This window comes from Ammospiza caudacuta, chromosome 11, assembly GCF_027887145.1.
Source record: "Ammospiza caudacuta isolate bAmmCau1 chromosome 11, bAmmCau1.pri, whole genome shotgun sequence".
Classification (NCBI taxonomy): domain Eukaryota; kingdom Metazoa; phylum Chordata; class Aves; order Passeriformes; family Passerellidae; genus Ammospiza; species Ammospiza caudacuta.
Genome location: NC_080603.1, coordinates 17962846 through 17988224, shown reverse-complemented (window position 1 = coordinate 17988224; position 25379 = coordinate 17962846). Strand labels below are relative to the sequence as shown.

The window sequence follows — 25379 nt, the reverse complement described above, 5'->3', positions numbered from 1 at the left end:
TCCAGAGAGGTTTCCTAGGAAAGGATTCTCTCAGCAGCAATAATTTTGCCACTTTTCTAGATGTGCCAGTAGCAGCAAGCTGGGCTCTGCTTGGCACAGGAGAGCCTGGGGACTACATGTGCCACGCTGCAGTGCAAGCCTGGGCCAGCTTTGCAGAAGGCTCCAACTCCCCACCAGCTCATCCCAGCTCCCCCAGCCCAGGGCAGTGCAGCCTGCTTGGGTTCCACATTGGAGAGGAGCAGAGATGGGAATGGGAGACAACACTGGGTTATTTCAGATTCCCCTGTGGCTTACTGGAAACTGTTACCTAACATCCCCCGCCACTGCACAGCAGGATGCTCTCCCTTCTGTCACTCAGTGTGTCACCCCAAGGGGATGGGAACACTGGGAACTCCCATCACTCCAGAGCTACCATCCTCCTTTGGCTTCCACAGTGATCTGCCCTGAAGTGCCAGAGGGATCAGTTCAGCACCTGTATTTCTTAGAGCACTGCAATGGGCTGGAGTGCAGCTGTGCTACATTTCATCGCCCTTTGGATCCACCTGGACATGGAGATGAGAGCTGTAGGAGCTGGCAGAGTGCAGGAACAACCTAATTGATGAGTTCCCCTCTTTCTCATTTCCTGGTAACTTCCTGTGGGGCCAACAGGACTTTGACACACCTAGTGGGATATTGCAGAGTTACATAGCTCAGTTGGAGATGGATGGGTCCCTGGTGGGCTGGCAGGGATGGTTTCAGGAAGCTGGTATGGTCCTGCTGCCATGAAATGGGGGAAGATACCAGACTTGATTCCTAAGGGCTTTTGAGAGGCCATTCTTGATGTTCTGACCAAACCACGACTACTCAGCACCTTGCTCTTCCCCAGCTACCTGCAGCACCTCTGTGTGCATGAGCCCAGCTCTATTAAAGATGTTCAGATCAAAACTGTTCCTTCCCTGTCTTCACCCACCCCTTGTTTTTAATTTTTGCATTTACCCAGCCCAATCCTGCCCTGCCAAGCCTCCCTGACCACGTGGCAGTGCAGGGCATCCCGCCATAGAACAATAATGCCCAATGGGACTTTGGGTTGGAGGAATGTTGTTGCAGTTGTTGGACTCCCTAAGTCCAGTTCCAGACGAGCACAGACCATCAGTCACACTGGGAATTCCTGGCTTTGATGTTCACTGACTTTTCCAGGCACATGGGGACAAGGCTTGGAAGATGAGGTTGGCTCTGACTCCATCTCTCTGTGCAGCACTGGAGCTGAGTGGCCGTCCGTCTGTTCCCCCCTCTGCCTGAGGGAGGCTGGAGGAATTCCATCAGTGCTCCCCAGCAACAGGGCAATGGTGGCTGCATGGAAGAGTCTTGCATTTGTCCTATTGAATTTCAGAAGCTCACCTGAGGAAAGTGTGGTTGGTTTCTTCTCTATGGTCATGCCCTCCATCAGGACATGACTAAGCTCCTGAGCCAGAGCAGCCTCAGAAAGGCTCTGACATCCACCTTTTTGGGATTTTACCTTTTTGGGATTCAGCTGAGGTTGTGAGGTTTTTGGGATTCAGCTGAGGTGGTGAGGCAGGACCAAAGACAAAGCTTTGATGGGACTGTTCCCCTAGAAATAACTCAGCCTGTTTAAAGGAGAGAAACTGAACTCCCATGGCACTGAGCCTTGTTCACAGATACAGTGTTGAATGGACCAAAGTTCTCAGGTGATGTTTGTGAGAATCCCTGTGATGTTCTCCTTCTGAAAAAATTTTTCTTTCTTTTCAAGGAAAATCTAAAGGAAAAAAGACCACATGCTTTGGTTCAGAGAAGTGCCTTGTGCTGACCTGAAGGAACCAGCAACAAGGGAGTGGAGAAAGGAAGTCCATTTGCTCCATTCAAGCCTGGACTGTCTCCCATAGAGGACTCCTGGGGAAGGGGTAAGGACAGACCTCCAGATGTCCTCATGGCTGGTGCAGACATAGATCAGCGAGTGAACTGCAGACTGACTTACCAGTTTCCCTTCCCCCAGCTCCTCTATGGGATCAGTGTGCTCTGAATTTTTTTGCATTCATTCTCCAGCCAGATAAATCCATCATCCGCTGGGCTGTGGCAAAGGCAATTCTGTTCCTTTCTTTCTGCCGCAGCGCTGCAGGGCATGTGGCTTTGCAGACGATTGAATTGCTCTGAATTCCTGTGACTGCTTCCTTTCCCCCACGCTTCCAGCTTGCTCCGGGCGCCCAGAGCAGCCCAGCCGTGCCCGGCTCCGGGTGCCCAGGCTGTGTGCTCGCAGCGAAGCGTGCCCTCTGCTGTCACTGCAGCCGCCAGCCCGGCTCCATCGCACCTTATCTCCCTCGCTATCACCTGCGGAGCGCTCTCCACACTCTCAGCTCTGCTTCCACGAGCAGGACAGTTCTGCCCTGGATCACCGCCTTGCCAGCAGGGAATACTGCTTTTCTTTATATTCTAGAGCCAGAGCGGTGGCATTCCCTGCACTGCCTCTGGACGTGCAGCTGGTGATGTGGGGCAGTGAGGAGGCTGCTACAGCCCCACAGCTCTAGCAGCTTGCTGGAAATCTAATAAAGCAGGTTTCTGCCCCGGGAGATCCAGATGAGTGGAGAAAAAGTAGTCAGTCATTGCCTGAGTGATAATAAAAACCAAGAGCTCAATAAGGGAGAGAGCCTCTGGCTGAATGTTACCGTGTACCCCTGGAATGGGGCACAGAGACAGCAGCAATGTTGGGATTGTGCACAGACTTACAACAGCCCCGAGAGGTTCTGTTTTTATAGTAAAACTTGGGCACAGATCCAAAAGAATTTGCCTCTCCATCAGTTACAAGCCTCTGGGATTTCTGCTCCAGTAGTAAAGAGGGAAGGCAGTCAGGCTGTGGAAGTTCACAGAGCTGGAATTCTAGTACCTAATTTTTGAAATGTCTCTCTCTAAGAGCCTGAGCTGTGTTTAGGATTTCTGATGCTGCTACCTGAGATTTATTCCCAGTCTCAGCCACTTAGGATATTGCCATGGCATCCATAGGGCTAATAGCAACTGCCTTGAAGGCAAAAGGGAAAGGGAGAGGGAAGAGAAAGGGGAAAAGAAAGACATGCTAAAGGCAAGGGAAAAACCAGCACAAACACTTGCAGAAACAAAGCTGAATAGGCTGAGCGAAGAGTGATGTACCAGGTATAATATGAGAGTTAAATACCAAGGTATTTATCTGTACTACTGCAGTGGCTGCCAGGATTCAGGGCTGTGTTTGGGACCATACAGAGAGATGCTGGCCTGACCTGTGAGAAATTGTTAGCATAAGAAAAGAGAATATGGGTACAGATGGATGAGCACATAAAATCAAGAAATAATTATCTCTGCATTATTCTATATCTCTCCTCTATTAACACCATCTCTGTTCAGCCTGGAAAAGGCCCTGAGGAGACCTTATAGCACTTTCCAGCACCTAAACAGGATTATAGAAAGTCAGTGATGGACTTTTTACAAGGATATACAGGGACAGGACAAAGAGGAATGGTTTTAAACTGAAATAGGGACAATTTAGGTTAGATATAAGGAAGTAATTCTTTACTGTGAGGAAGGGGTAACCTAGAGAAGCTGCGGATGCTCCACACCTGGAAGAGCAGCCTGGATGAGACTTTGAGGAACCCGATCTTGTGGAAAGATGTCCACGGCTGGAATTGGATGACCTTTAAAATCCCTTCCAACCCAAACGACTCCATAATTCCAGGACTGTGTGCTTAAACTCCGTCTTCCACTGCCCTCTTGTGGAGACTCGGCAGAATGCAGCGGAGCGCCCCGGCCCCGGCCCCGGCCCCGGCCTCGGCCCCGGCCCCGGCCCCGGCCCCGGCCCCGGCCCCGGCCCCGGCCCCGGCCCCGGCCCCGGCCCCGGCCCCGGCCCCGGCCCCGGCCCCGGCCCCGGCCCCGGCCCCGGCCCCGGCCCCGGGGGTCGTCCATCAACGCTGCCAAAAGAAATAAAGCATTCCCCCCTCCAGCCCTGCTCACTCCCCTGGAGTTTGAATCCCCATTTCCATGCTGGGCCTTCCTGGCAAGTAGCCATTCCATAGGCTCGGTGGTGACCTTCCCTCTGAATGCCGGCCTGTCTCTGAAGCTGGGTTTTCCAAGGGCGGACAACCCAGCGGCACGGACACGGGCAGGGCCGAGCAGTTCAGTGTTTGTGGGTATAAAGCAGGCACAAAGCGGGTGTAGGGCAGCTCTGTGTGTGAGGGCTCCCTCGCCTCCCCAAACACCACCCGTGCCAGATGCCTGCAGGCCTGTGAGCGTGGATTGCTATCGCTTCAGCTGAACTGCCCGGAAAAGCCATGACATCACTGTTTAAAAAAAAATAAAATCCGTCGGGAGGAGGAAACCATGCTCCGGGAAAATACAGTATTTATTTTGCAAGTGCAGCTGGGCAAGTCAATAGGAAATAAAGGTCGTGGCTGCACAGCTGCTTTTCTGGGGCAAGTGGAGCTGTCAGTCCAGCCCAGCCGCTTCCAAAAGTGACAACTGCAGTAACCAGAGAGGCGGTGAGCTCAAAGGCAAGCAGGTCCTGACAGGGAGGTGAGAAATCTAAATATGTGTGTCAAATGAGAGCAGTGTGTCAAAACCCTGCTGTGAGGACAGCCAGCTTTACTAAACATTAAAAACCCACCTGAGAAAGGTGGAAAGGGAAAGTAAGAGAGGGAATAAGGTGGGAAAGCAAGATTTTGCTATTGTCAACTCTCACAAATGATCCATTTGTGGTGATTTTTCCAACACCCTGTGTCTAACACGAGTAGGTTGGTGAGGGCTCATGCTGGCCTCAGCCTTCGGGATAAAAGATAGGCTCTTGCTCAGAAGGATGCCTGGGAAGACCTCACTTCATGAAATGCCTGCCCCACAGCAGGCAGGAGCTTGCTGTAGGCTGCCAGGCAGCTGTCCTGCCTGGCCAAACCAAACAGGAGAGGAGAGAGGCTGGCTTTGCTCAGCTCTTGCCTTTTTGTGGGGTTTCTTCACATGCCAGCAGATCTGGGCTGCTGGGAGACAAGCCAGAGGAGCTGGGGGTCACAAAATCATAGAATGGCTTATGTTGGACAGGAAGTTAAAGATCATCTTGTTACAACCCCCTGCCATGGGCAGAGACATCTTCCACTGATTAGAGTTACTCAAGGCCTCATCCAGCCTGGCCTTGAACACTTCATGGATTTGACATCCACAGCTTCTCTGGGCAACCTGTTCCAGTGCCTCACCACCACCGTGGGTAAGAATGTTCTCCTAATAACTAATCTAAATCTACCTTTCTTCAGCTTAAGGCCATTCCCCCTTGTGCCCCCACTACATGTCCTGGCAAGAAGTCCCTCTCCAACTCTCTTGTGGGCTCCCTTTAGGTACTGTAAAGTGCTCTAAGGTCTCCCTGGAACCTTCTCCAAGCTGAACAGCCCCAATTCTCTCAGCATGTCCTCACTGAAGATGTGTTCCAATCCTGCAACCAGCTTAGTGGCTCTCCTCTGGACTCACTCCAATGAGTCTTCCTTGCCCAGAGCTGGACACAGTCCTCAGGGAGGGGCCTCACAAGGCAAGAGTAGAAGTTGAAAAGTTTAACTTTCATCCTGAAACAATGTGTTTATTTAGAGGCAAACGGGAAAAGGCAACTGCATTGCCTTTAGATGAGCGCAAAAAGCAAGAGCTCAAAGATGTCATAAGGAAGAGCAGCAGACCTAAAAGATGAGGACCAGCCACTCTATCCAGCTCAGCAGCCTGTCGAGATCCAGAGGCTATGCTAAGCAAGACGATTCCTCAGGTGAAACTTCTCTAAGAATAGCATTGCTGTTATCAGTCATCATGATCCCACTTATGGGGCCCAAAAGCATCTTCATAGCTCCTGATCCTAAAAATGTTCAGCTGATGTCAGCAATAGTTGTCTCAGCCTGCTGTGACCCTCAGAAGACCAAGTCAGAGCAGCAAGGATGCTGCAACACAGCAAATTGGCTCCCCCTCTTGGCATTTTCTTCCCATGCAAAGCTGCTTTGGTTATCTCACATCCACCCCTGTTCCATGGTGTGTTGAAAATCACATCCTTCTCTTCATCTCCAGCTCCTCCTAAGTGCAGCCCCTCCTGACCCTGCAAACAGCCAGGCCCTCCCCTTCCTGCTGGTGCTTCCAAGTGCCCCCACTGTGAATCATCTGGCAAGCCCCAAGACAAAGTTATCCATGAATTAACTAAACTCAAAATGAAACTCAGACCCCACCCCGGGCTGTGCTGAGCCGTGGCCAGGCTCCACACCAGTGCTGGTTCCAGCCAGTCCTGTCTGTGTAATTCAGAGAAACTTTATGTCTGAGGCTCTTTGGTTTTCTGAAACCAGCAGAGGTGTTGGGCTGCCTGCACAGAGCTCAGGGCCCGGGCACTCAGAGCTTCTCCCAGCACAGCACAGCCATGCAAACAGAGCAAAGTAGCTCCTCTCCCCGCCAGGGTGAGCCCAGCGACTCCCTCAGGCTGGGCTGTCTCAGCTCTGGCCCAAAGCCAGTGTGCAATGGCTGGAAACAGAGATGCTCTTGGCCAGTGAGGTCCTGGATGGGGTTACAGACCCTGCTCCCCTGAATCATCCCACAAGGCAGGCAGAACAGCAGCTCCTCCCCAGACCGGGCTCTGAGAAGAGAGGAGCAGCAGGCAGTCATCTTCCCTGAGCAATTCTGGCAAGTGCACTGGATTCCAGGAAATATAAATAACTACTCAGCCATCTGGAGCTGTCCCTGGGCTGGTTAGCAAAGGTTTCTCCCAGGCTCTGCCCTGTTCCTGCTGCCTACTCACTGCCAATGCAGAAAGCACCCAGGGGGTGGCACAGTCCCCACCAGGATCCAGAGCAAACCTGAGTCTTGCTCCTGCCAGAGACCACCCTCACTCAAGGCTGAAAGGGGCCCTGCCTTCAATACAGGGCCAGAGCCACACCAAGCCAAGAGCTCACACCAGGGCTCGGGATGCTCAGCCCCTTCCCCAGGCACCAGCCAGGCTTCAAGGTACTTAAGGAGAAGGACAGGCAAGAACAGACCTCTCACTCCATCATACATCACTTTTCTTCATTTTATTCTTTTATTTGTACAGCTATATTTTACAGAAACGCATTAATGCAGTTTAGACACAGCCCAAACCCTGTCTCCCGAGATTGTTTATAACACAAGCATGTAAAATAAGACAAAAAAAAATCCAAAACAAACAAAAAAAATAAAACATTCCCCCACTTAAAGAGTTCCACCAAAACTCCTTTTGCAACATCAGGCTGTACCTTGAAGAAACTGAGCTCAATATAGTCCATACACTGAAAACTTCCATTGAAAAGAAAGGCACCGTGCGAAACCACATTTTACATATATACAGACTGAGAACTAGAACAAAAAAATTACACTTTATTATTATTTTAAATTCCTTCTGCAGCTTTGTTGGTTTAATACACACTTTTTTGTAAATTGTAAACCTTCACTTGCAAAAAAATACAAATACACTGATGCATTTAGACAAAATATTTTCTTACTTGTACAGATGCAATACTTTAAAATATCTCCTTAAGTGCTCTATCATAATAAAGATTCTCAGAGTGGCTTCTGCCTGCAGAGTCCAACTGAGCCTTTAATGCATTTTATATATTTTTAATATAGCTTTTTTAAAGGTCTATATATATTTATTTTATATATATATTTATATATTTATATCTATATATATTTACAACTCTGCCATAGATTCCTTCACCTTTGGTTAAAAAAGTTAAAGCCCTCTCTTTAATAGCATACTTTCTCTTTAAAAGAACACACATTTTGCATACAAAAGAAAAAAATCTGTTCCCATAAATCAACATTACATTCCTCATCTTCAAACGGCAAAGGCTGTGAAGGTTAGACTCCAGAGTTTATCAACACTCCACTGCACAGACATTTAAAATGACTATTTTAAATTTTTTTATGTTTTATATACAGTAAGATCTGAATAATTTTATTTTTTCTTTTTGTTTCACATAACTGGGAAAAATAAAACCCGTGTATTTGTAATTTTTTTTTTAATTTCTAATGTTTTTCCACCTATCTGTACTATGGGTTTAGAGGCACTCCATCATGTGATGAATATTTTTTCTCTCCTTTTTTTTTTTTTAAGTGTTGCAAGTATCCTTTGGACAGCTTCTCCCCGCCATGCCCCGCCAGACGAGCTCCTCCTGGGCAATCCGTGCCTTCAGCAGGCCTTGGGGAGCTCCGGGGGCACCTCGCTGGCCGAGATGCGGTACTGCACCTTGGTGTTGGTGATGGCCCCGTGCTTCTGCCGCAGGTGCAGCCGCAGCTGGCTTTTGTGGCGGAAATGCAGGTTGCACTTCTCACACTGTGGGGCGGCAGGCAAAGAGAGAGGGTGTCAAACGCCGTGGTAGGGAACATGTCCTCGGCCCTAGGACACTGCACCCACTATACAGGCGGAGCAGGGGAAAAGTGGGAACATCGTGGGAGGAGCAGCACCTGCAGGCACCCCATCCCAGGCTTGCAGCAGTCTGTATGGATTACGGGATGCACAAAGGGCTAAGTCCCTCAGGAGATGACTCTGGCCCTGACAGACATAGCACCAAGCTCCATATCAAGGTGATCAAACCAGCTACAGGGCTATTTCTAGAGCTGCTTTTGGCCTCTGCTGAGCTGAATGGCTCCAGGATGTTTAGATGACAACCTCTTCTTGGATTCCCTTTCTAACAGATGGTGAAAGCCAGGAAAGCCCCAGCAAAGAGCTGGGAGCCCACAGGGCTGCAGGCAAGGCAGGGCATACTGCTTGCTGGGTGTGATTATCACCATCAGAGGGGAGCTCAGGCCAGGCTGTCTGCTCCTTTCCCCTATCCCCACACACCACAGGCAGCTGTAATTTAAGCCACAGCTATTTGAAGTAGTGTGACCTTCTTCCAGATGGGGTGGAAGAAAAGAGCAACTAAGATGTACCCAGCTTGGGCTGCATGTCAGTGTTTCCAACACAGCCATGCCTGAAAAAATACCACATCAGCATAGCTAATGCCGGGGAGGGAAATGGGGCACAAGAAGCAGGGATGTGACCTTGGTTTGGAGCCTCATGAGGCTGGCAAAGGGCGTTAGGATGCTGCAACCAGCCTGTGCAAATGCCCTTGTGTCTTCACAGCCCCTCAGGCTTGGCAGCATTGTCCCCCAGCCCAAGCTGAGATTCCCCACCACCAAAAAAAGCAAGGCACTCACATGATAGGGTTTCTCTCCTGTGTGGATTCGAAGGTGACTTTTGAGGGTCTGCAGGTGCCGGAAGCGTGTGCCGCAGATCTCGCAGGGGTACGGCTTCTCCCCAGTGTGAATGAGCACGTGAGCACGGAGGTGGGCCACCTGCAGAGAGCAGCTCTGGGTCACAACAGCCCCAGGGAGGATGGCATCCCACTGGGAGCAAGGGAGAATCCCATCCCTGTGGGAATGGGGTTCTGCCCAGACAGCTTTTTTAGTCTATTGGGTTATACTGGGAGTCAGGGACGTGTGTCTGAGCTCTGGTACCTCCAGTCCTTAAGACAAAATGGAGCAGAATAGCCACAACCAGGAGTCAGGCCTCCTTACTAAGCCAAACTGTCCCCCTTGAACCTTAAGGTCCATATTTATCCTACAACACCATGGGAAGAGTGGCCCAAGGTAGCAAGCTGGGCTATCATCACCCTCCTCTCTGCCATGAGGCATCACCAGTGTTGGCAGTGAAGATCTGCCAGTCTTGGGGAGAAGATCCAACCACATCCAACCTCCCCAGGCTCTGTGGGTCCTAGAGGCCACACGCACCTGGACAAATCTGGCGCCACAGGTCTCACACTTGTAGGGTTTCTCCCCAGAGTGGATGCGTGTGTGGGTTTTCAGGTTGGCTGGTCGGTTGAACTGTGCCCCGCAGATGTTGCAGCGGTACGGCTTCTCTCCTGCAGAGCCCAAAAGAAAGGGTGAGGGATTAGCTACATTCAGGTGTGCTCAGCACCCAGGATCCATGGTGCTCCCCAGAGTTCAGTCCCTTCAGCTGCCAGACCCCATGGCATGAAGCACCAGCCCTGACTCCCGTCCCTTTTGGAGATGGCTGTGAACAAGCAGCATTGGGCAGGGTGTCCACAGGGCAGGGTGAGCTCAGGAGGCAGCTTTTCTCTTTTGGATTGGGAGCTGCAGCCTTCAGGGCAAGAGAGGAAGTCAGGCAGTTCTGCCAGCAAGGATTAACAGCATTGTTCCTCCTGACCCTGGGACAGCAGGTGGCACCTACATCTCCCTAGAGCTGTCAGTAAGCACCCTTGAACACTGCCCTGGTACTTGTGTTGTCTCAGTCCCCTGCACAGCCCTACTGGAGCTCAGCTGAGACTGTGGGAATTTGGGTCTAATTCAGTGCAGCAGCACAGTCATCAGCCCAGACTTCCCTTCTCCAGCTTGTGAACTGGCTGTTAACATATTAAGCATTAAAAGCATGAAATAAAATAAGCCCTAGGTTTGTCAGCAAATGACTAAACCCTTAATATCCTCTTCCTTTCTCAGCTTTCATTGTGCTGATTCACAGAGTCCATCCATTCACAGATTTTCTCATCAGCACAGTTTTATGCCAAGCTAGATGTGACCTGGATTTCTAGGATGTAAAAATAAATCTTAGACTTCTCCCTAAATGTTCTTTTGACTATTTTTAATATTTTTTCTTGCTTAAGTCTACCACAAAGTTACCTGGAGGCCATGCATTTGCTCCCAGTTATGAATTTTGCACAACACCTTTAAAAATAGTGCTCAGTGCTTTACAGCAAAGGAGGATGAGTTCTACCCTTGGTGCAAGGGCATCCCCCATTCCCAGGTTTGGTGCTCTGTCCAAGGGCTCCCTGGCAGTGCCAAGTAAAGTACCTTGGTCTTCCCATCAGGGACAGCTTGTGACACAGAGCAGAGGCACAAACCCAGCCATAAGCACCCATGTGCTCACGAAGCCACAGCCTCCCCAAAGCTGTCCCCACAGCCAGCACTGTACCTGTGTGGACGGTTTTGTGGCTGGCGAGATTCCCCTTGTAGCGAAAGGAGGCCTGGCAGCGGTCACACTTGTAGGGCTTGTCACTGTGCACCTGCAGAGAATGTCTCTTGAGAGATGCCTCCTCGGAGAACCGGCAGTCGCACTCATTGCAGAAGAAGGCTCCGTTCTCTGGGAGAGCAGAGAGAGGAGCAATCAGATGGACAGTCCATGGGTCACTTTCTTGGTAGGCTATGGGATGGATTTGGGAAGGAGGAGAGTGGCAGCCAGAGCAAGTGTTGGAACAAGCACCCAGGTGCAGGGGTTCATATTCAGTTGTGCTTGCACTGTGCTGTTACCTCTTCCAGAGAGGTCCATGAAAGCACTCAAGACCAGGCATCCTCTGAAGGATGCTCAGCTCTGGAGCAACTCCTGCAACTTCAGAGGTCTTTTAACCTTTACAGGTACAGAGATCTGCCTTGAGCTTGGGAAGATGACCATGATGAAAATCACAAGGCAGACTCCCCCAGTAGGAGGATGCCCAACTCAAATGTTGTGTTGAGTGTTACCACAGTGATGCTCCCTCCTTGGATCTCTGCCCACACTAGAGGTGGCAATGCTGCATTCCCCCTCCCTGAGCTACAGGCAGATGAGTGCACAGATACCTGTCTTTGGGCTTGTGGGGTTTTGTAACAAGATTGCAAGGCTCATTATCTGCACTTCCCCAGATGTGCACACTGGGCTCCCTGATAATAAAGATATCATGACGGATGCATGAGACATGCCAGCTTGCCCAATCCCCATTATGGGTCATTACATCTGTCAGGCTTGTTCTCCTGTGGTTCTGGTGGGGTGGGGTGCACTTTTTTCCTGTCCTTACCTGCCAGGTTTGCAGCAGGTGACTATCTCCCTGCACAAGGTATCTGAATGGTGCTGGGGAAGGGGAGGAAGGCAGCAATTCCCATGTGCATGCGTCCCTCATATGCATGCACACAGCTGGGCAGACAGTTAAGAGGGGGCTGTAAAGCACTGTGTGTTCCACTAGCATCTGGGACAGGTCTGACTGTGTGTTTGATCACAGGGCACTCAGTGACAGATCCCTACTTTGCACAGCCCCCAGCTGCTGGTTGAAAAAGACGACCAAGGATGCAAGACTCACCGCAGCTGGAGTCGGAGTATTCAGACTGGGTTTCCCCCATCTCTTCTCCAAAGTTTGAGCCAGGGGTATGAAGGCACATCTCAGTATGTTGTGGGGACTGGCAGCCACAGGAGCTGCACTTTGATGAATGCATGTACAGTGGGGACTGCCCTTCGCTGCTCTGAGGGGACCCATCCCGGGACCTGTGGAAGGAGAGCAATGTACAGAGCTGTGAGAAGGCCCTTGCTGTGCTCGAGATACCGAGGGTGTTTGCACCCCTCCCAACACAAGGGACAGGCATGTTTTATGGGGACATCTTTGTGGTGAGCTGCACAGCATAGCCCTGATCAACAACAGATCCTTAAGCTTCAAACCTTCAGATGTCCATCACCAAATGAGCTCATATGTCTTTAGGAACATCCAGGTCGAGAAAATAGCATATTGTTCCCTGATACTTTGGCCATTCCAATGCTTACAGCCAACAAAAACTTAAGGTATAGGAGTCTGGTGGAAACACAGGCTAGGCAAATCCAGGCTCCAAAAATCATCCAGAGCTGCCAAAGTTACCCAGGGATTCACAACCCAACATTTCCAGTTCCTTTGCCAGTCCTCGCTGGCACCACTACAGTGGGGATGGTGGGCACTCAATGTCACTGGCAGCCCTCCACCAAATGCAGGGGATTCCATCTGCTCGTGACTGGACTTCCCAGCCCAATGCTACAGATATTTCACACTTCCAAACCCTCACCAACAATGCAGGAAGTCCTGTTTCTCAGAGGGGAGGGGAATGGGGGTGGAAATCTTCTCACCTGTTAACAATATTGTTGAGTCTGCTCGCTTGTGGGATCGTGGAGTCTTCACCATTCACACTTATCTTGGTGGGGGATTGCACATTGAGATGCTCCGGCTCCATGGACTGCTGGCAAGTGGACATGGGCACATAGGTGCGAGGAGAGAGGGTTCCCATCTCGTTCTGGTCAGCACTGTCTTGCTTGGTGTTCTGGTTGAGAGAGTTGAGGACAATGAACTTGTACTTCTTCCAGTTGCAGGCTTTGGGGTCTGTGGGGCTCTTGGTGAAGAGGGAGCTGGAGTTCTGGCCAATACGGGCATTCTTGCTGCTGCTGGACTCAGTTGGTGAGTTGGGCTGGCAGTCTGACTTCTGCGGGCTCTGAGGGCTGATGAGTCCCTTGCGGTCCAGGGGTGTGTTGGTGGGCTCAAAGTGCTGGCTGATCTCGTCCTCTGAAGAGGTCCGCTCCTCCTCTTTGGCCACTTTGTCGCAGGGGAAGTAGGGATTGTTCCGGACTGAAGGGATGACAGGTTTGGGCCCAGAAGCCACGCTGTAGTGCATGTCACTCCTGGCTTCTTCAGCAGCACCTTCTTTTGGAGCATAGATGGTAGCATGGCACATGTTGGCAGAGATGTCGGTGATGGTTCTCACGTACTCAGTGGGGATTGTCCTGGAGCTGTCGCACGGCAGGATCCTCTCCTTGGGGAAGGCACCTGCCCTTGAGAGTTCAGAGAGAGGCATCCTCATCTCCCGCAACTCATCATCCACCAGGAAGCTATTTAGAGGGAGAGGGCTGTATCCATGGTAGGAAATGGGGGATCCAGACAAACTGTTGATCAAGCCGGGTGCAAAGGCCCTCCCGTTGCAGAGGGACCCGTTTTGGAGAGGCATTCCATTCTCTGAGACATCTCTGCTCCTATAAGCCATCACCTCTGGGTGGCCCAGCATCCGTCCAGGCAGAAACTCTTCCCTTGGGGTCTTCACAGCAGACACCATCTCTGCCTCGCTGGAATTGGGAAAAGCAAAGTAATTGTTTAGGAGGGAGACAAAGTCATTTTCAGCTGTTTAAGATATATTTGCAGATACTTTGTCAGTTTTTCCCCTGCCCACCCAAACACACAGTCCCCAGCTCTTCAAACCTCACCAAGTGCACTCACCTAGACTTGACAAACCTTCGGCAGGTGTCAACCACGTGCTCCATCTGCAGGTAGAGTGCTGTGGCCATCACAGCCATGATATTGTTCTCCCTCAAGTTCAGGCGGGAGGTGTACATGAAGTCCAAGAGGATGCAAAACCCCTCAGGGTTAATTTCAGGATCCAGGTTGATAACATTCAAGTTGCACTTGAGCTGGTCAGTGAAGATGCTGTAGAAGAGGCCACTGCAGAGGGGAGACAGTACAGAGGACAAGTGTTATGACAATTCAAAGGAAAAAAAAGGAGAATTTGTATGAAATCCCTGAGTGCAGAGGGGGTTTGTGAATGGGAAGGGAGGAGGAGGAGGAGGCAATTACTGAATTCCCTGAGCTTCCCCTTTATTATCAAGCTTGGTTTCTCAGCTTAGTAAGCGTCTTCTGCACTGCACTTTTCCCAACTGGAACAGCCTGCTTTTAGATCTCACCTGCTCAACAACTCCCCACTGCCTCCATTTAGTAATTCCCCAGCTTTTTTGTTTTTTTCCATTGCTGTTCTTATCACCATCACCCTTCCACTATGACTCATTTCTTTCAGAAGCCTCTCGGGGCATCCACACAGTTTTAAACCAGAAAAACAAAAAAAAGGAGAAATGTTGGCAAAACATTTTTCAGACATTTTAATAGTCAAAGCTCGGCTTTTTGAAATCTTTACACCATGTCAGCAAGAGAACCTGGAAGGCATTTGCTGTAATTCAGCTGGGCAATGGTGGGATATTAATTAGCATTCACTGGGAAGCAATTCCAGCAATCTTAGGAGGTGGGAAGGGATTTCAGACCACATCAGGCTTTAAAAAAAAAAATTAATCAACTAAGGTGGGTGCAGCCAGCAGTCTGGGAGCCAGGGAGGAATAGCTCTAAAAATAGCAGTGGCAGGGGACACCTCGGTCACAGAAGACTCACTCATCCCAGTGAACATCCAGCCCTCCCTCTCCTCTCCTGTCCTTGTGGCACATTTGTGCTTTGCCTTCAGGGATGTGCCTCACAGCTGCAGTGCTCCTGCTGGTCTCCATGGGCTGTGTGTGGGCAGATGTGGGTACACAAGGAGAAGGGTGAGGGCAGCACACTGGAGGGAAGCAGTCTCAGCTCTAATCCCATTACAGGTGTAAATTTCTTAGCAGCCCCTTCCCATTCTGTTTCTCTGCCTCTGATTCCCTGTGAATCCCACGAGCCCCCACAGGACTGCAGCAGTGCTTCTGGAGGCCAAAGGCTGAAGGAGCAAGGAGGGAGCCAGGGAAGGAGCCTGCTCTCACCTGCAGGCCATCAGGACTGTTTTGTGGGCTCTGAACTGCTCCCGGTTCACGATGATGACAACATCGGTCAAGATGTCCCGGCTTCTAAGGCGGTTGAGGTTGAGGAGGACGTCGCTGGCGTGGCGCGTGAACTGGATGCAGCTGTCTGCCGGCGAGGCCATCTTGAGTCTGGGACACACAAGCATCAGAGGAAGATGAGAAGGGAGAACAACCAGGCAAGTACCCTAAACCTCAGGAAGAGACAGCTGCTGCTCTGGGACATACTCAGATGGCCAACTGCTCCTGGTAGGGGCAGCACCAGCTCCTTGGTCCCAAGGCAAACAGTCCTGTACCACACCAAGCTTTTGTCAGTCTGCCTAGTGATGTCCCATGTCTCCCGATAGTGAGACCTGGCACGTCTCATCCCACCCATCAAGCTGGTGGGTGAATGCAATCAGACCCTCCTGATGATTAGCCAACCATCTCCTCTTTCTCCCTGCCTCACCCATGGCAGCCCCACCCCAGTCCACTCCGCCCACTCAGGTTCATCTCCATAATGTTTCCAACTTTAGAAGCTTCTAGCCTTCCAAACTCCCTCAGGAGCCATCCTCCACACCTGTGTGATGTCTGGCTATAAATCCAGCCACAGGAATCAAAACAAGCCTTAAGGTCCCAACTGAAGTTGAATGATTTCAACATCTGGAAAATCCAGCCCACAGTGGAATACCAGCCCTCATCCAGGAAACTACTTTCCTGCTCCCAAGTCGTGGTCACTCTGGAGAAGACCTGTCCACAGTTTCCCAATTAACTGGTGAGGAGTAGAACTCATCTAACCTGCTGGGCTGCTACCCACACCATGGCCCATGAGCAAGGTTTGGGTTAGTCCAGGAATATGAAGCCTTCTCCCAACACAACACCTGTTGACACATCTCAGAGGTGTCATCCCAAGCAGCACCCAGGATGGCCCATGTCTCCCTGAGGTTTGGGCTGGAATGTGCATCTTTGGTGGTAAATTCTTCGATGCTCAACCCCCTCCCATAATCCTGACTCCTCCTTCCCCAGTGACACATGAACATACAGTAGCTTCTACAGAGCAGCTGCTCTCCCAAAACCAAATTCCAGCTGTGTCTAATGAAACATTGCATTAAGGAAAGGGGAGACAGATTAGGAGGAAAAATACAAGATTTAAATTTACATACCCAATGCCTCAATTCACAGTCCAAAAGTTTCTTTCAAACCTACAAATAAATCACAAGAAAACAAACACCACATTAGCTTATAATTATGAATTGGCATGGCAGGTCACAAGGCTGCTATTTCGCTCAAGTATCAGTTGGATAAAAGCTAGAGATAACAAACCTTCTACTCTCCAGTAAGGTTAACATTTGTTTCTTCCGGTACAGTACGTTCTTATCACAATCACAGCCTTTGAGAATCCAATCATAGCTTCTTCCACACCCTCTAGCCCAAACCATGGGCGGATGCCAAGGAGATTTTCATTTCCATGACTCAGGAACTTAAAGGCAGGTGGGGAAAGGAAGTCAAGCGAGAATTTTCTCACCACTTCTTTTGGAGATAACTCTTCCCCTGCCAAAACTGAATTCCTGTCTGGTGCCACATTCAAGCCATGCCATACTCCCAGCACCTTGTTAACAGGTATGACATACACACAAACATCTGCTGCCACTCTCCTCAGAAACCCACATGCTCCAGCCATTGGTGAAAACGCCCTGGGATGGGATTGCTCAACAGATTTGGGAGGATATAGGTGTCAAGTACACACGTGACTTGGCGAGGACTGCATAGGAAGCCAGTGGTGGAGACAATAAGGATGCAGAACAAATGTCCCTTCCTCTTGCTGCTGCCAAAGCCTTCCCTTAAACCACAAGCTGTGTCTCCAGGCACTGGCTTCACCCAGCAATGTAGCTGGGACAGAACAGCAAGGAAACCCAGGAGTTAATTGCCTTGCAGAACTCATACTAATCCTCCAAAGTTTTCTTAAACCAAACCAAATTGACTTGGCACCAATGCAGGAAGAATGTCCTCAGAGAGTTGCCTTAGCAGGTAGAGGCACAATAAATGAGACAACAAATCCCAAGACCTTCATCACACCATTTTGAGGACCAACCCCTAGATTGTTAAGACTGTAGGAAGCCAAATAATCCTTGAGAAAAGGGACTGTCCAGTGTTGCCTCTCTTCTCCCTTGCAAGAGATGGGCAGGACTGGAGCCCAAGATCTCCTCCCATCCCCAGAGCCACTGGGATGAAAAGAGATTTAAAGCAGGGTATCACACACAAAACCCAGAGGGTGTCTTACAGCTTTATTCCAGCCATCAAACACAAATCTTCAGAGCTGCTCTGAGCCTGGCCAGCTTAAAACTTTATGCACATACAAAAAGTGACTCATTTCCCAAATACTGCAGACTCTGACCTTTCTGTACATGCTCACTGCCAGCCACTCACTACCGTCAATTGCGAGCCAAGGGACTCACAGTGTTCTGCAAGGAGCCCAGCACACATCCTTGTGCCCACATGAGCAGATGTATGTGCTTGGGGCAGCTGGCTGGCACCCCAACCTCAGCCACAGTGGCAGGCATACTCTGCCAGGCTCTGGGGAGTCACCTCAGTGTCACAGAGGTGAGGAGATGACCGACTTGTAAACCAACAAAGTTACCAACAGCCAGATGAACTCTGTACCCCTGAGCATCATGTGAGAAGCTGCTGTCGCCAAATCCCCTTATCCACAGTGAGGGCACAGCACTGCCAGGGGGACACCCAGCTTCTCTCCTGGACCCCAGCACAGCCCCCTCCCCACCTTTCCAAATTATCCCTCCCAGCACAGTGCTGCTCAATGTCCACAGCCCCAAGAGCTGGGCAGGTGCATCCCAAGCAGCTCCTGGCTGCAGGATGTGGGCATGCAAAGGGAAAGGGACTTTCCTTCCTCTCACTGTGCTGAGCTGTATTAACCCTGCCCCTTCCAGTCCCCACACAGCACTAGCTCTGTACCCCAGCACGGGAGGATACTCAGACCAGAGAGAACAGGATGGCAAACAAAGACCAGAGACCAGTGATGGGGAGCAGAAAAACACACTGCAGCCAAGCATGGTCTTTGTCATCTAAATCCCCCTTAAATCCCATGAGGCTCCTCCAGGCTCGGCTGGGGCCAGAGCATCATCCCACCCCACCCCTCCCCTCCCCTCCAGTTTTCCTGTCCAGTACCTTTCAGGTGTGGGCTCTGTGGCAGTGCTCAAGGCCGTGTGCCAGGGCTGGCTGTGCCCATAGAGGAAGGTCTGGAATGGGCACAGGGCCCATTTTGGGGGTGGCCACACGGGACAGTCACTGCTGTTGCCTTCCAGGAAGGCAATGGGTCTGCCCCAGCGGTTCAGGGAACAGCCCTTCCCTGCCGGCACCTCCCCGAGAAAACCCATTCCTGGAAAGGAGCCCAGAGCTGGCCCTGCCTTCCCTGCAGCTCTGTGAGCACAGGGAAGGTGTACCTTCGTGTGGGGGAATCTCTTTCAGCTCAACCCCAGGAAAAGGGGAGACCCTCTTTGCTCACTTACCCTAGGGCAGAGGGGAGAACCAGGGACTTCCAATCCATTTTTCTGCCATGCCTCTCCATTGATCTACTCTCCCAGTTAGAGGCAATCCCTTTTCATTCATCCTCCTCCCGCTCTGTGCACAGGGGGGAATTCCTTGCTCCCCCATCCTTCTTTGCATGGTGATACCCCGTGGTCTTAACCCTTCTCCCGCCCCCAGTCGCATAGGCAGGGAGGAGGGCATCAAACACTCCCCCTCCCTGGGCCCCAATCTCCTACCCCTCCAGAGCCTGCAGCGCCGACTCACTCACATCACCTTGGAGGGATGGCTGGGTGAAGTCTTCCTTCCCCACAGCCTCATCCCACACAGCGTTCTGAAACTGCCCGCCCAGGGGAAGCTCCATCCTGCCCTCCTCCTCCTCCCCAGTCCCTGCACCCTGCAGGGTCCCAGCCCCATGGGAACATCCCTGCTGCCTGCCAGGGCGTGCTGCCAGCTGCCTCTCCACCCTGCCAAGGAATGCCTGGTTTCTCCTGAACAGGGATCAGGGGGACAACCTGAAAACAGGGATCAGGGGGACAACAAGAAAATGAGGTGGGGTGTGGGTGGCTGCCCCAGCAAAGCCATGGGTGCTACATGCCACGGTGAAGAAGATGCTTTTGGCTGTAGGTGTGTGAGTGCCCAGCTCAGCTTTCTGATACCACACAATCCAGGGGCACTAAGTGTCCTTTAGTTGTCACAGCAGTTTTATTAGTTTAGTAGCTGGTGGTTAGTGTCTAGGCCAAAACGTGGCTGGGTTAATAATAACCCAAGAAGAGACAGAGAAGTCCACAGCATCAGCACAGATCAAAAGCAGCATCACCAGTGCAAGCCCTGTCGTATTTTCCACCGCACCCTTCCGAGAGCGGATCGCACTCACTCTATCGAGCAGTCTCAATCTGATCCAATTTCCTGCCAGCAAACAAATGCTTCTAGGAAATGCAATGCATTATCTGGACGGGTTTATTATCAACATTTGGAACCAGGAAAACTGCATATTTTCTCGAGCGCCGCAGGGAACTTTATAGTTCATACTTCAAAAGAGGGTTTAAAGGATTGCCCTTGAAAGCTGGCCCAGCTCAAGTCTCACATTGTTTTGGTCTTTGCAGAAGAAAATGCAGAGGAGGGAGGGGGTAAGCACGCTAAAACTGCCTCCAATGTTTTCCTACTAAAGAGGACTCCCCTGCCCTCTACGGAGCCAAGCTGTGGCTGTGAGGCAGAGGCAGTGCGTGCCCTTGGGAAGCAAGGAGTCGAGCCTTCCTCAGCATTTCAAACGACCCCAAGCAATCTGGCACATTAATTTTTCAAGGGAAGGCAGGAACCATGTGTCCTGGCTGAAATCTAGGGAGCTACTCCAGAGAACAGAAGATGGACTCCGTGCCCTGCCAACACAGCCCTGCACTGAGATGCCAACCCGAGAGCAGGGTGCAGCTGGAGGCGGGTGTCCCCAACAGCTGAGCTGGGTCCCTGGCCCCACTGGGCTCCAAGGAGGTGTCTGATCATCCCTACCCTGCTCTGGGACAGAAAATTATCAGCTGGCACCTGACCCTCCCTGTCTCTGTACTCCTGGGGCTGAGGGTGGCACAGCTCCTTCTGGCAGTAAGGAACTGCTCTGGCATCCCACCTAGATGGGATGAGACATGCACAGCTTGGGGTGCCTTGGCCAGGGCAGAGACACCTCCTTGCCCCTATATTTAGCCAAACAAACAGATTTAAGGAGGCGAATTTCAAAGGGTATCTAGTCCTACAGGACACCTTCTTTAGGAGCCATTCAGAGCCTGTTCTGCAGTGTGCTTGTCTCAAGCTCTCTCCTCCATAAAAAGTGGTACAACATTCCCCATGGGTACCCAGCATACAGCCCCAAAGGCAGCAACTGACCAGGAGAAGGAGGGAAAGGAAAACAATTTAGATCAAAAATTTCCTACCCCTCTCCCAAATGCCCCTAGTTCTGCCTCTGGCTTAGATGGGAAGCTCCACTGAGATTACTGGGGTTTTAAAGCAGTCCTAAAGACTACACACTTGTTCCAGTTTAGGGGCGTGTCTTTTGGCTGCCACCATCCTGCAGTGATGCTAACACATAAGATCTAGCTTGGATTTTAAAAAGAAAAAAAAGGAAAAAGGAGGACTACATTCGCAGTCTAAATTTGCAGTCTGAAGGAGCTCACTGGTCAGATGCTGACTTCTGGATACTGATCTAACCAAACTGCAAACTGTGAACTCCTGAGGTTTGCCAATGCCTGCTGTAAACATGGAAACCAAGTGTCACTTTTTGCCAAACAGAAGAATGGTTTAAAAATAGATCTAGAGAAGAATACAGGCACTCGGCATACAGGCTCCCGTTTATAGACTCCCAGGCTACTATAAAATGGAGCAAGAGGTTATGAGCACACAAGCAACCTTCCACCAAATGTAGATTTTACCAACTTCTCAGAAAAATGAAAACAACATTTCAGGCTCCAGCTGAACGAGTAAAAGCTCTTTGAGTGAAGTTCCCAGCCCAGGTATTACAGAATACAGACTAAGCCAGGCATGAAACAGTTCTTCAACCTTAATACCACAAATATATGAAGGTACATAAATTGCACACTGAGAAATGCATCTACTGATTAGAGCTTCATTTTATTCATCTATAGACTTTGTGAAAAGGTTTTATTTTTCATGGAAAAATAAAGTGAGAGGACAGTCCTACCACATAGGACTGGCACACAGTTTTACCACCTGTATTTGTATGGGGTTTTGAGGATAACATCACTGTTTACTAAGAAAAAAAAATGTGCTCCAAACCCAAATACTATTCCTACAAATTCATATTGGGCTGCTGCAGTTGGACACTGAAAGCTTTCCCCACCCAAGGAAAAAAAAAAAAAAAAAAAAAGAAAACAGAAAAAAATCATAGCTTTACAATACATCCTAAATTAGGCAAAAATTCAAGGGCAGATTAACACCACAACTCAGAAAGATTTTCACATGTGATTTCATGACCAGACCCAGAGAGAACTCCATATGGAAATGTCAGTGACTTTAATAAGCACTCGGTTGTTTCCAATTAGGCTCCTTAAGTAAGTTCAGTGGCATCCAGAGTTTCCTCTGCCACCTTCCTCCAAGCTGGCAAGCATTTTTTTTTCTTTTTTTAACGAGCAGTTAATAAACATGTTCCCACTCTCCCGAGGCCGCCGGCCCCGCGCCGAGCGGCGGGAGGTGACACTAGATGGCACCAGCTCGCTTTGCTGCAGGAGCGATTTTTCCCCTTGGAAAATAAAACACCCCAACCAAACCTGGAAAACATATAATTTTGTCGATGTAATTCTGTTTCTCTTAAAACGCATCTGAGCAACATTATTTTTATGAGCTTTTCCAGCCTTGTTTTGAAAAACTTAATGTTTCTGTTAGGTTTATTTTTGTACCATCCAACAGCCGGCTGAATCCTCCCTGCACTGCAAACAGGGATGTCTAAAAAGTGTCACAAAGCCTTTAGACAGATTTTTTTTTTTTGCTTTGTTTTTGGGGTGGGATTTGTAAGAATCACTTCTCATTCCAACTTCTTCCTTCACAATAATAACTAACCAGTTAACCTCCACTTCCTCTCCCAATATTGACTCAGTCAGAACTGAGGAGGACTGGAAATTGGAATTGAAATGTATCTCAAGAGATCTTTGATCTGTTTTGCCAACCGAAATTGAACACCAAGAGATGAACTTTTTTCTTACTGGAATAATATAATAATCCATTCTTCTGGAAATTTTCTAGATACCCTTTGAATATTTTAATGGTTTGGGGATATGTTTCATGGGGCAAAATGTTTGCCATCTATAATGCAAGTTTTTAAACCTGCAATCCTACCCTTAGGAGAAAATAACAGAATCTTTGGTTCTGCTTCTCTGTGCATATATAAAGAGAGGATTCCCCTAAAATATTTTTAGAGCAATTTTCAAACTGTAACTTACTCAAGGACTGGAAGAAGGAGCCTGCATTTGCTCCTAAAGCTCTTATCCTTCAAATTCTTGAAACAGTATGGCAAATAATAATTTTTAAAGCATTTAAAGGCTCAGGAGAGGAATCAATAAAATTCCCAGATCAAATAAGGGCCAGATCCCAAACCCTGCTGACACTTCCACTGGCACAAGTAGCAATTTGGCCCAAGACAGAGATGTCGGACCAATGTAGCAGCTTCTCACTGAGCCTCATCCGTCTGTCCCCAGCCTCCCTTCGCACTGATCCTGCGCCTACTGAAGTCAGTGGAAAAAACTAACCGGGGATGGGTTTGTTGATTTTGACTCATGATTTTAAGCCCAGATTTGCCTTTTCCCTGGAAATGCAACAGGGGGGTTAAAGGCAGCTTTTCAGGCACATCTGAGAGGCTGCCGCGGATTTTTCTGAGCAAACGCCTTGCTTTCTGTTTCCCTCCTTCCCAAGAGGCGATTTCATAACATTTCATATTGTGACTTTGCAAACTACAGGCGGGGGGAACGGCAGGGGGGAGGGGGGGGGGCGGCCGGGAGAGGTCGCTGCCGTCCGACCACGAAAGTTTTCATAACAAAGTTGGGCTTTTTCGGTTTTGTTTTGCCTTTTATTTTTAAAGGGGGGGAGGGGGAGCTTAAAAAAAAGTAAAAAAAAAAATGCGCACACAAGATCACGCACCTAATAAAAACCACTAAAAAACCCCAACAAACCAAAACAAACAGCGCTCTGTCTTTCCCCTCCCGCTCGCGGCGGTTTCGGGGCCGCAGCGAGCGGCGCGGGGGTTGCGCGGCTCCCCGCGGCCGTTCGCTCCAGGAATAGCGTGTGGCCGGGGGCCAGCCCCGCGGCTGCCGGCGGCAGATTTACGAGCGCCTGTCCCCGCGCCAAGTCCGCCGCGGTAGTAAACACAGGGCAAGGGCTGCGCTGGGGGCAGCGGGGGGCTCCGCACGCATCGCGCCCGGACCCCCTCCCTCGCATCCCTCGCACGGCTGCGCTCCGCTTCCCCACGCCCGCCGCCTTCCTCCCGGCGGGGGACGCCCGCTCCTCCCCACGGCTGGTGTTATTATTATTATTATTATTATTATTATTATTATTATTATTATTATTATTATTATTATTTTCAGCCCTAGCGTGATAGTCAGAGTCGCTTCATACACTTTTGCCCCTTCGCGAGTTTTGCACCGCGGCTGGGTTCCCGGCCGGCAGCCGCCCCGCACGCACCGTTGAGGCGAGCGCGGTCCCCGCCGCCCCGGGCCGGTGCTCCGGGGGCGGGCAGCCGGCGGCGGCCGAGCCTCCCCGCGGGCTCCCCCCTTCCCCGGGCAGGGAAATGCCGCAAGTCTTCTCCATCACCGCCCGCTCTTAGCCCGGGGCTTGACAGATCACGGCGCAGCCCCGCCACAGGTTGCAAAACGCACCAGCCCTTTCGCGGTTGCGCCGGGGACAGAATAACAATAATAATGCTTTAATACAGAAACAGAGAGAAACGGGGGCTAGCGCGGAAAGGCCGGTGCCCGGTGCCGCCGAGCCCCCGCGCTGCCGCCAGCCCCGCTCCGCGGCGGCTTCGTGCGGCGGCGAAACGACAACAGCGACACAACACGCACACACCAAAAAAAAATAAAATAAAAAAACAACAGAGAAAAAATACAAAAAAAAAAAAGAAAAAGAAAAAAAAAAGGGCAAAGAAAAATAACACGCCCCGACCGAAGGATCCAGCCATTGAGAGCGGACCCCGAGTCACGCCACAAGCCCGGCGGCCGCCAGCGCTCGCCGCCGTCCTGCGCCCGCGGAGCGGCTGCAGGTGCAGAGAGCAGCCGCCGCCGTCCCCCCCGTCCCCACCCGGCCGTCACGCGTACGGGAAAGCCAATAATCCCAGATAACCGATAATCCCCGGGAGAGGACGGCGAGGGGAGACACTCCCACCCACCCCGCTCCCCTCCCCTCATACACGCTCCCAGCGTTAAAGACATGCAGGCACCCCTATTTCCCTATTTTTTTTCTCGCCTGACAGCGGGAAAGGGAAAAGGGGGGGATGTGTATGTGAAATAAATAAATAAATAAGACAGGGAAAAAATTAAATTGAGATGATAATAATAATAGTACTAAAAAAAAAAAAAATAAAGGGCACCTGCAGCGGGAAAGGGGGGGGAAGGAATGAGGAGGGAAAGGGAAAAAAAAAAAGGGTAGAAATATATAGAGGCGGCTCCGCGCCAAGCGTCGGAGCGGGGCAGGGAGGGAAAGAGGAGGGAAAAAATGGAGAGAAAAAAAAAAAAAAAAAAAAAAAGCGAGCGAGAGAATTAAAGGGTAAAATCGGCCGCGGCAATAGAAGCAGCAATCACCTGGTCTCCGGGCTTTCCTAGAAACTCCTTGCATCACCACTTCTAAGAACCCCAGTTCTAAGAATCAACAGAGCCCAATTCTCGGAATTTGAGCTGCGGACTCTACCATCGCGCTCGGCATGGGGAGGGCCACGGACCTCCCCCCTCTGCGCCTTCCCCGGCGCTGCGCCCCTCCCGGTGTGCGCGCCCCCCCGGGGCGGCCGCCAGCAGGGTGGGCGAGGTGGGGGCGCGTGTCCCGGGGGGGCCGC

The 25379-nt window shown here is 50.6% G+C and overlaps 1 protein-coding gene across 2 annotated transcripts; it reads right to left on the bottom strand.

Moving 5' to 3' along the window:
* Positions 1-7024: 7024 nt before the first annotated feature.
* BCL6 (BCL6 transcription repressor) lies at positions 7025-25365 on the bottom strand. Of its 2 annotated transcripts, XM_058811834.1 has the most exons (10): positions 25132-25365; positions 16465-16503; positions 15287-15454; positions 14001-14222; positions 12866-13849; positions 12078-12259; positions 10943-11110; positions 9745-9875; positions 9172-9309; positions 7025-8305 (listed from the first exon to the last, which is right to left on the bottom strand). In XM_058811834.1, exons 3-10 carry the CDS (start codon positions 15445-15447, stop codon positions 8162-8164), a joined length of 2130 nt encoding a protein of 709 aa, XP_058667817.1. In that variant the 5' UTR covers positions 15448-15454; positions 16465-16503; positions 25132-25365; the 3' UTR covers positions 7025-8161. The 2 variants fall into 2 exon arrangements, with proteins under 2 accessions (XP_058667817.1, XP_058667818.1); XM_058811835.1 differs by lacking the exon at positions 25132-25365 and having other exon boundaries at positions 16465-16663.
* Between the last annotated feature and the right edge of the window lie 14 nt (positions 25366-25379).

What these genes read in the sequence shown, in the direction of transcription:
- BCL6 (XM_058811834.1), bottom strand. Translation starts at nt 15,447, where the DNA reads ATGGCCTCGCCGGCAGACAGCTGCATCCAGTTCACGCGCCACGCCAGC. An exon ending in ATACTCCGACTCCAGCTGCG is followed by an intron (nt 11,111 to 12,077) that starts GTGAGTCTTGCA and finishes CTGCTCTCCCAG; the next exon opens with AGAACGGAGCCTTCTTCTGC. An exon ending in GTGGCGCCAGATTTGTCCAG is followed by an intron (nt 9,310 to 9,744) that starts GTGCGTGTGGCC and finishes TGCTCTCTGCAG; the next exon opens with GTGGCCCACCTCCGTGCTCA.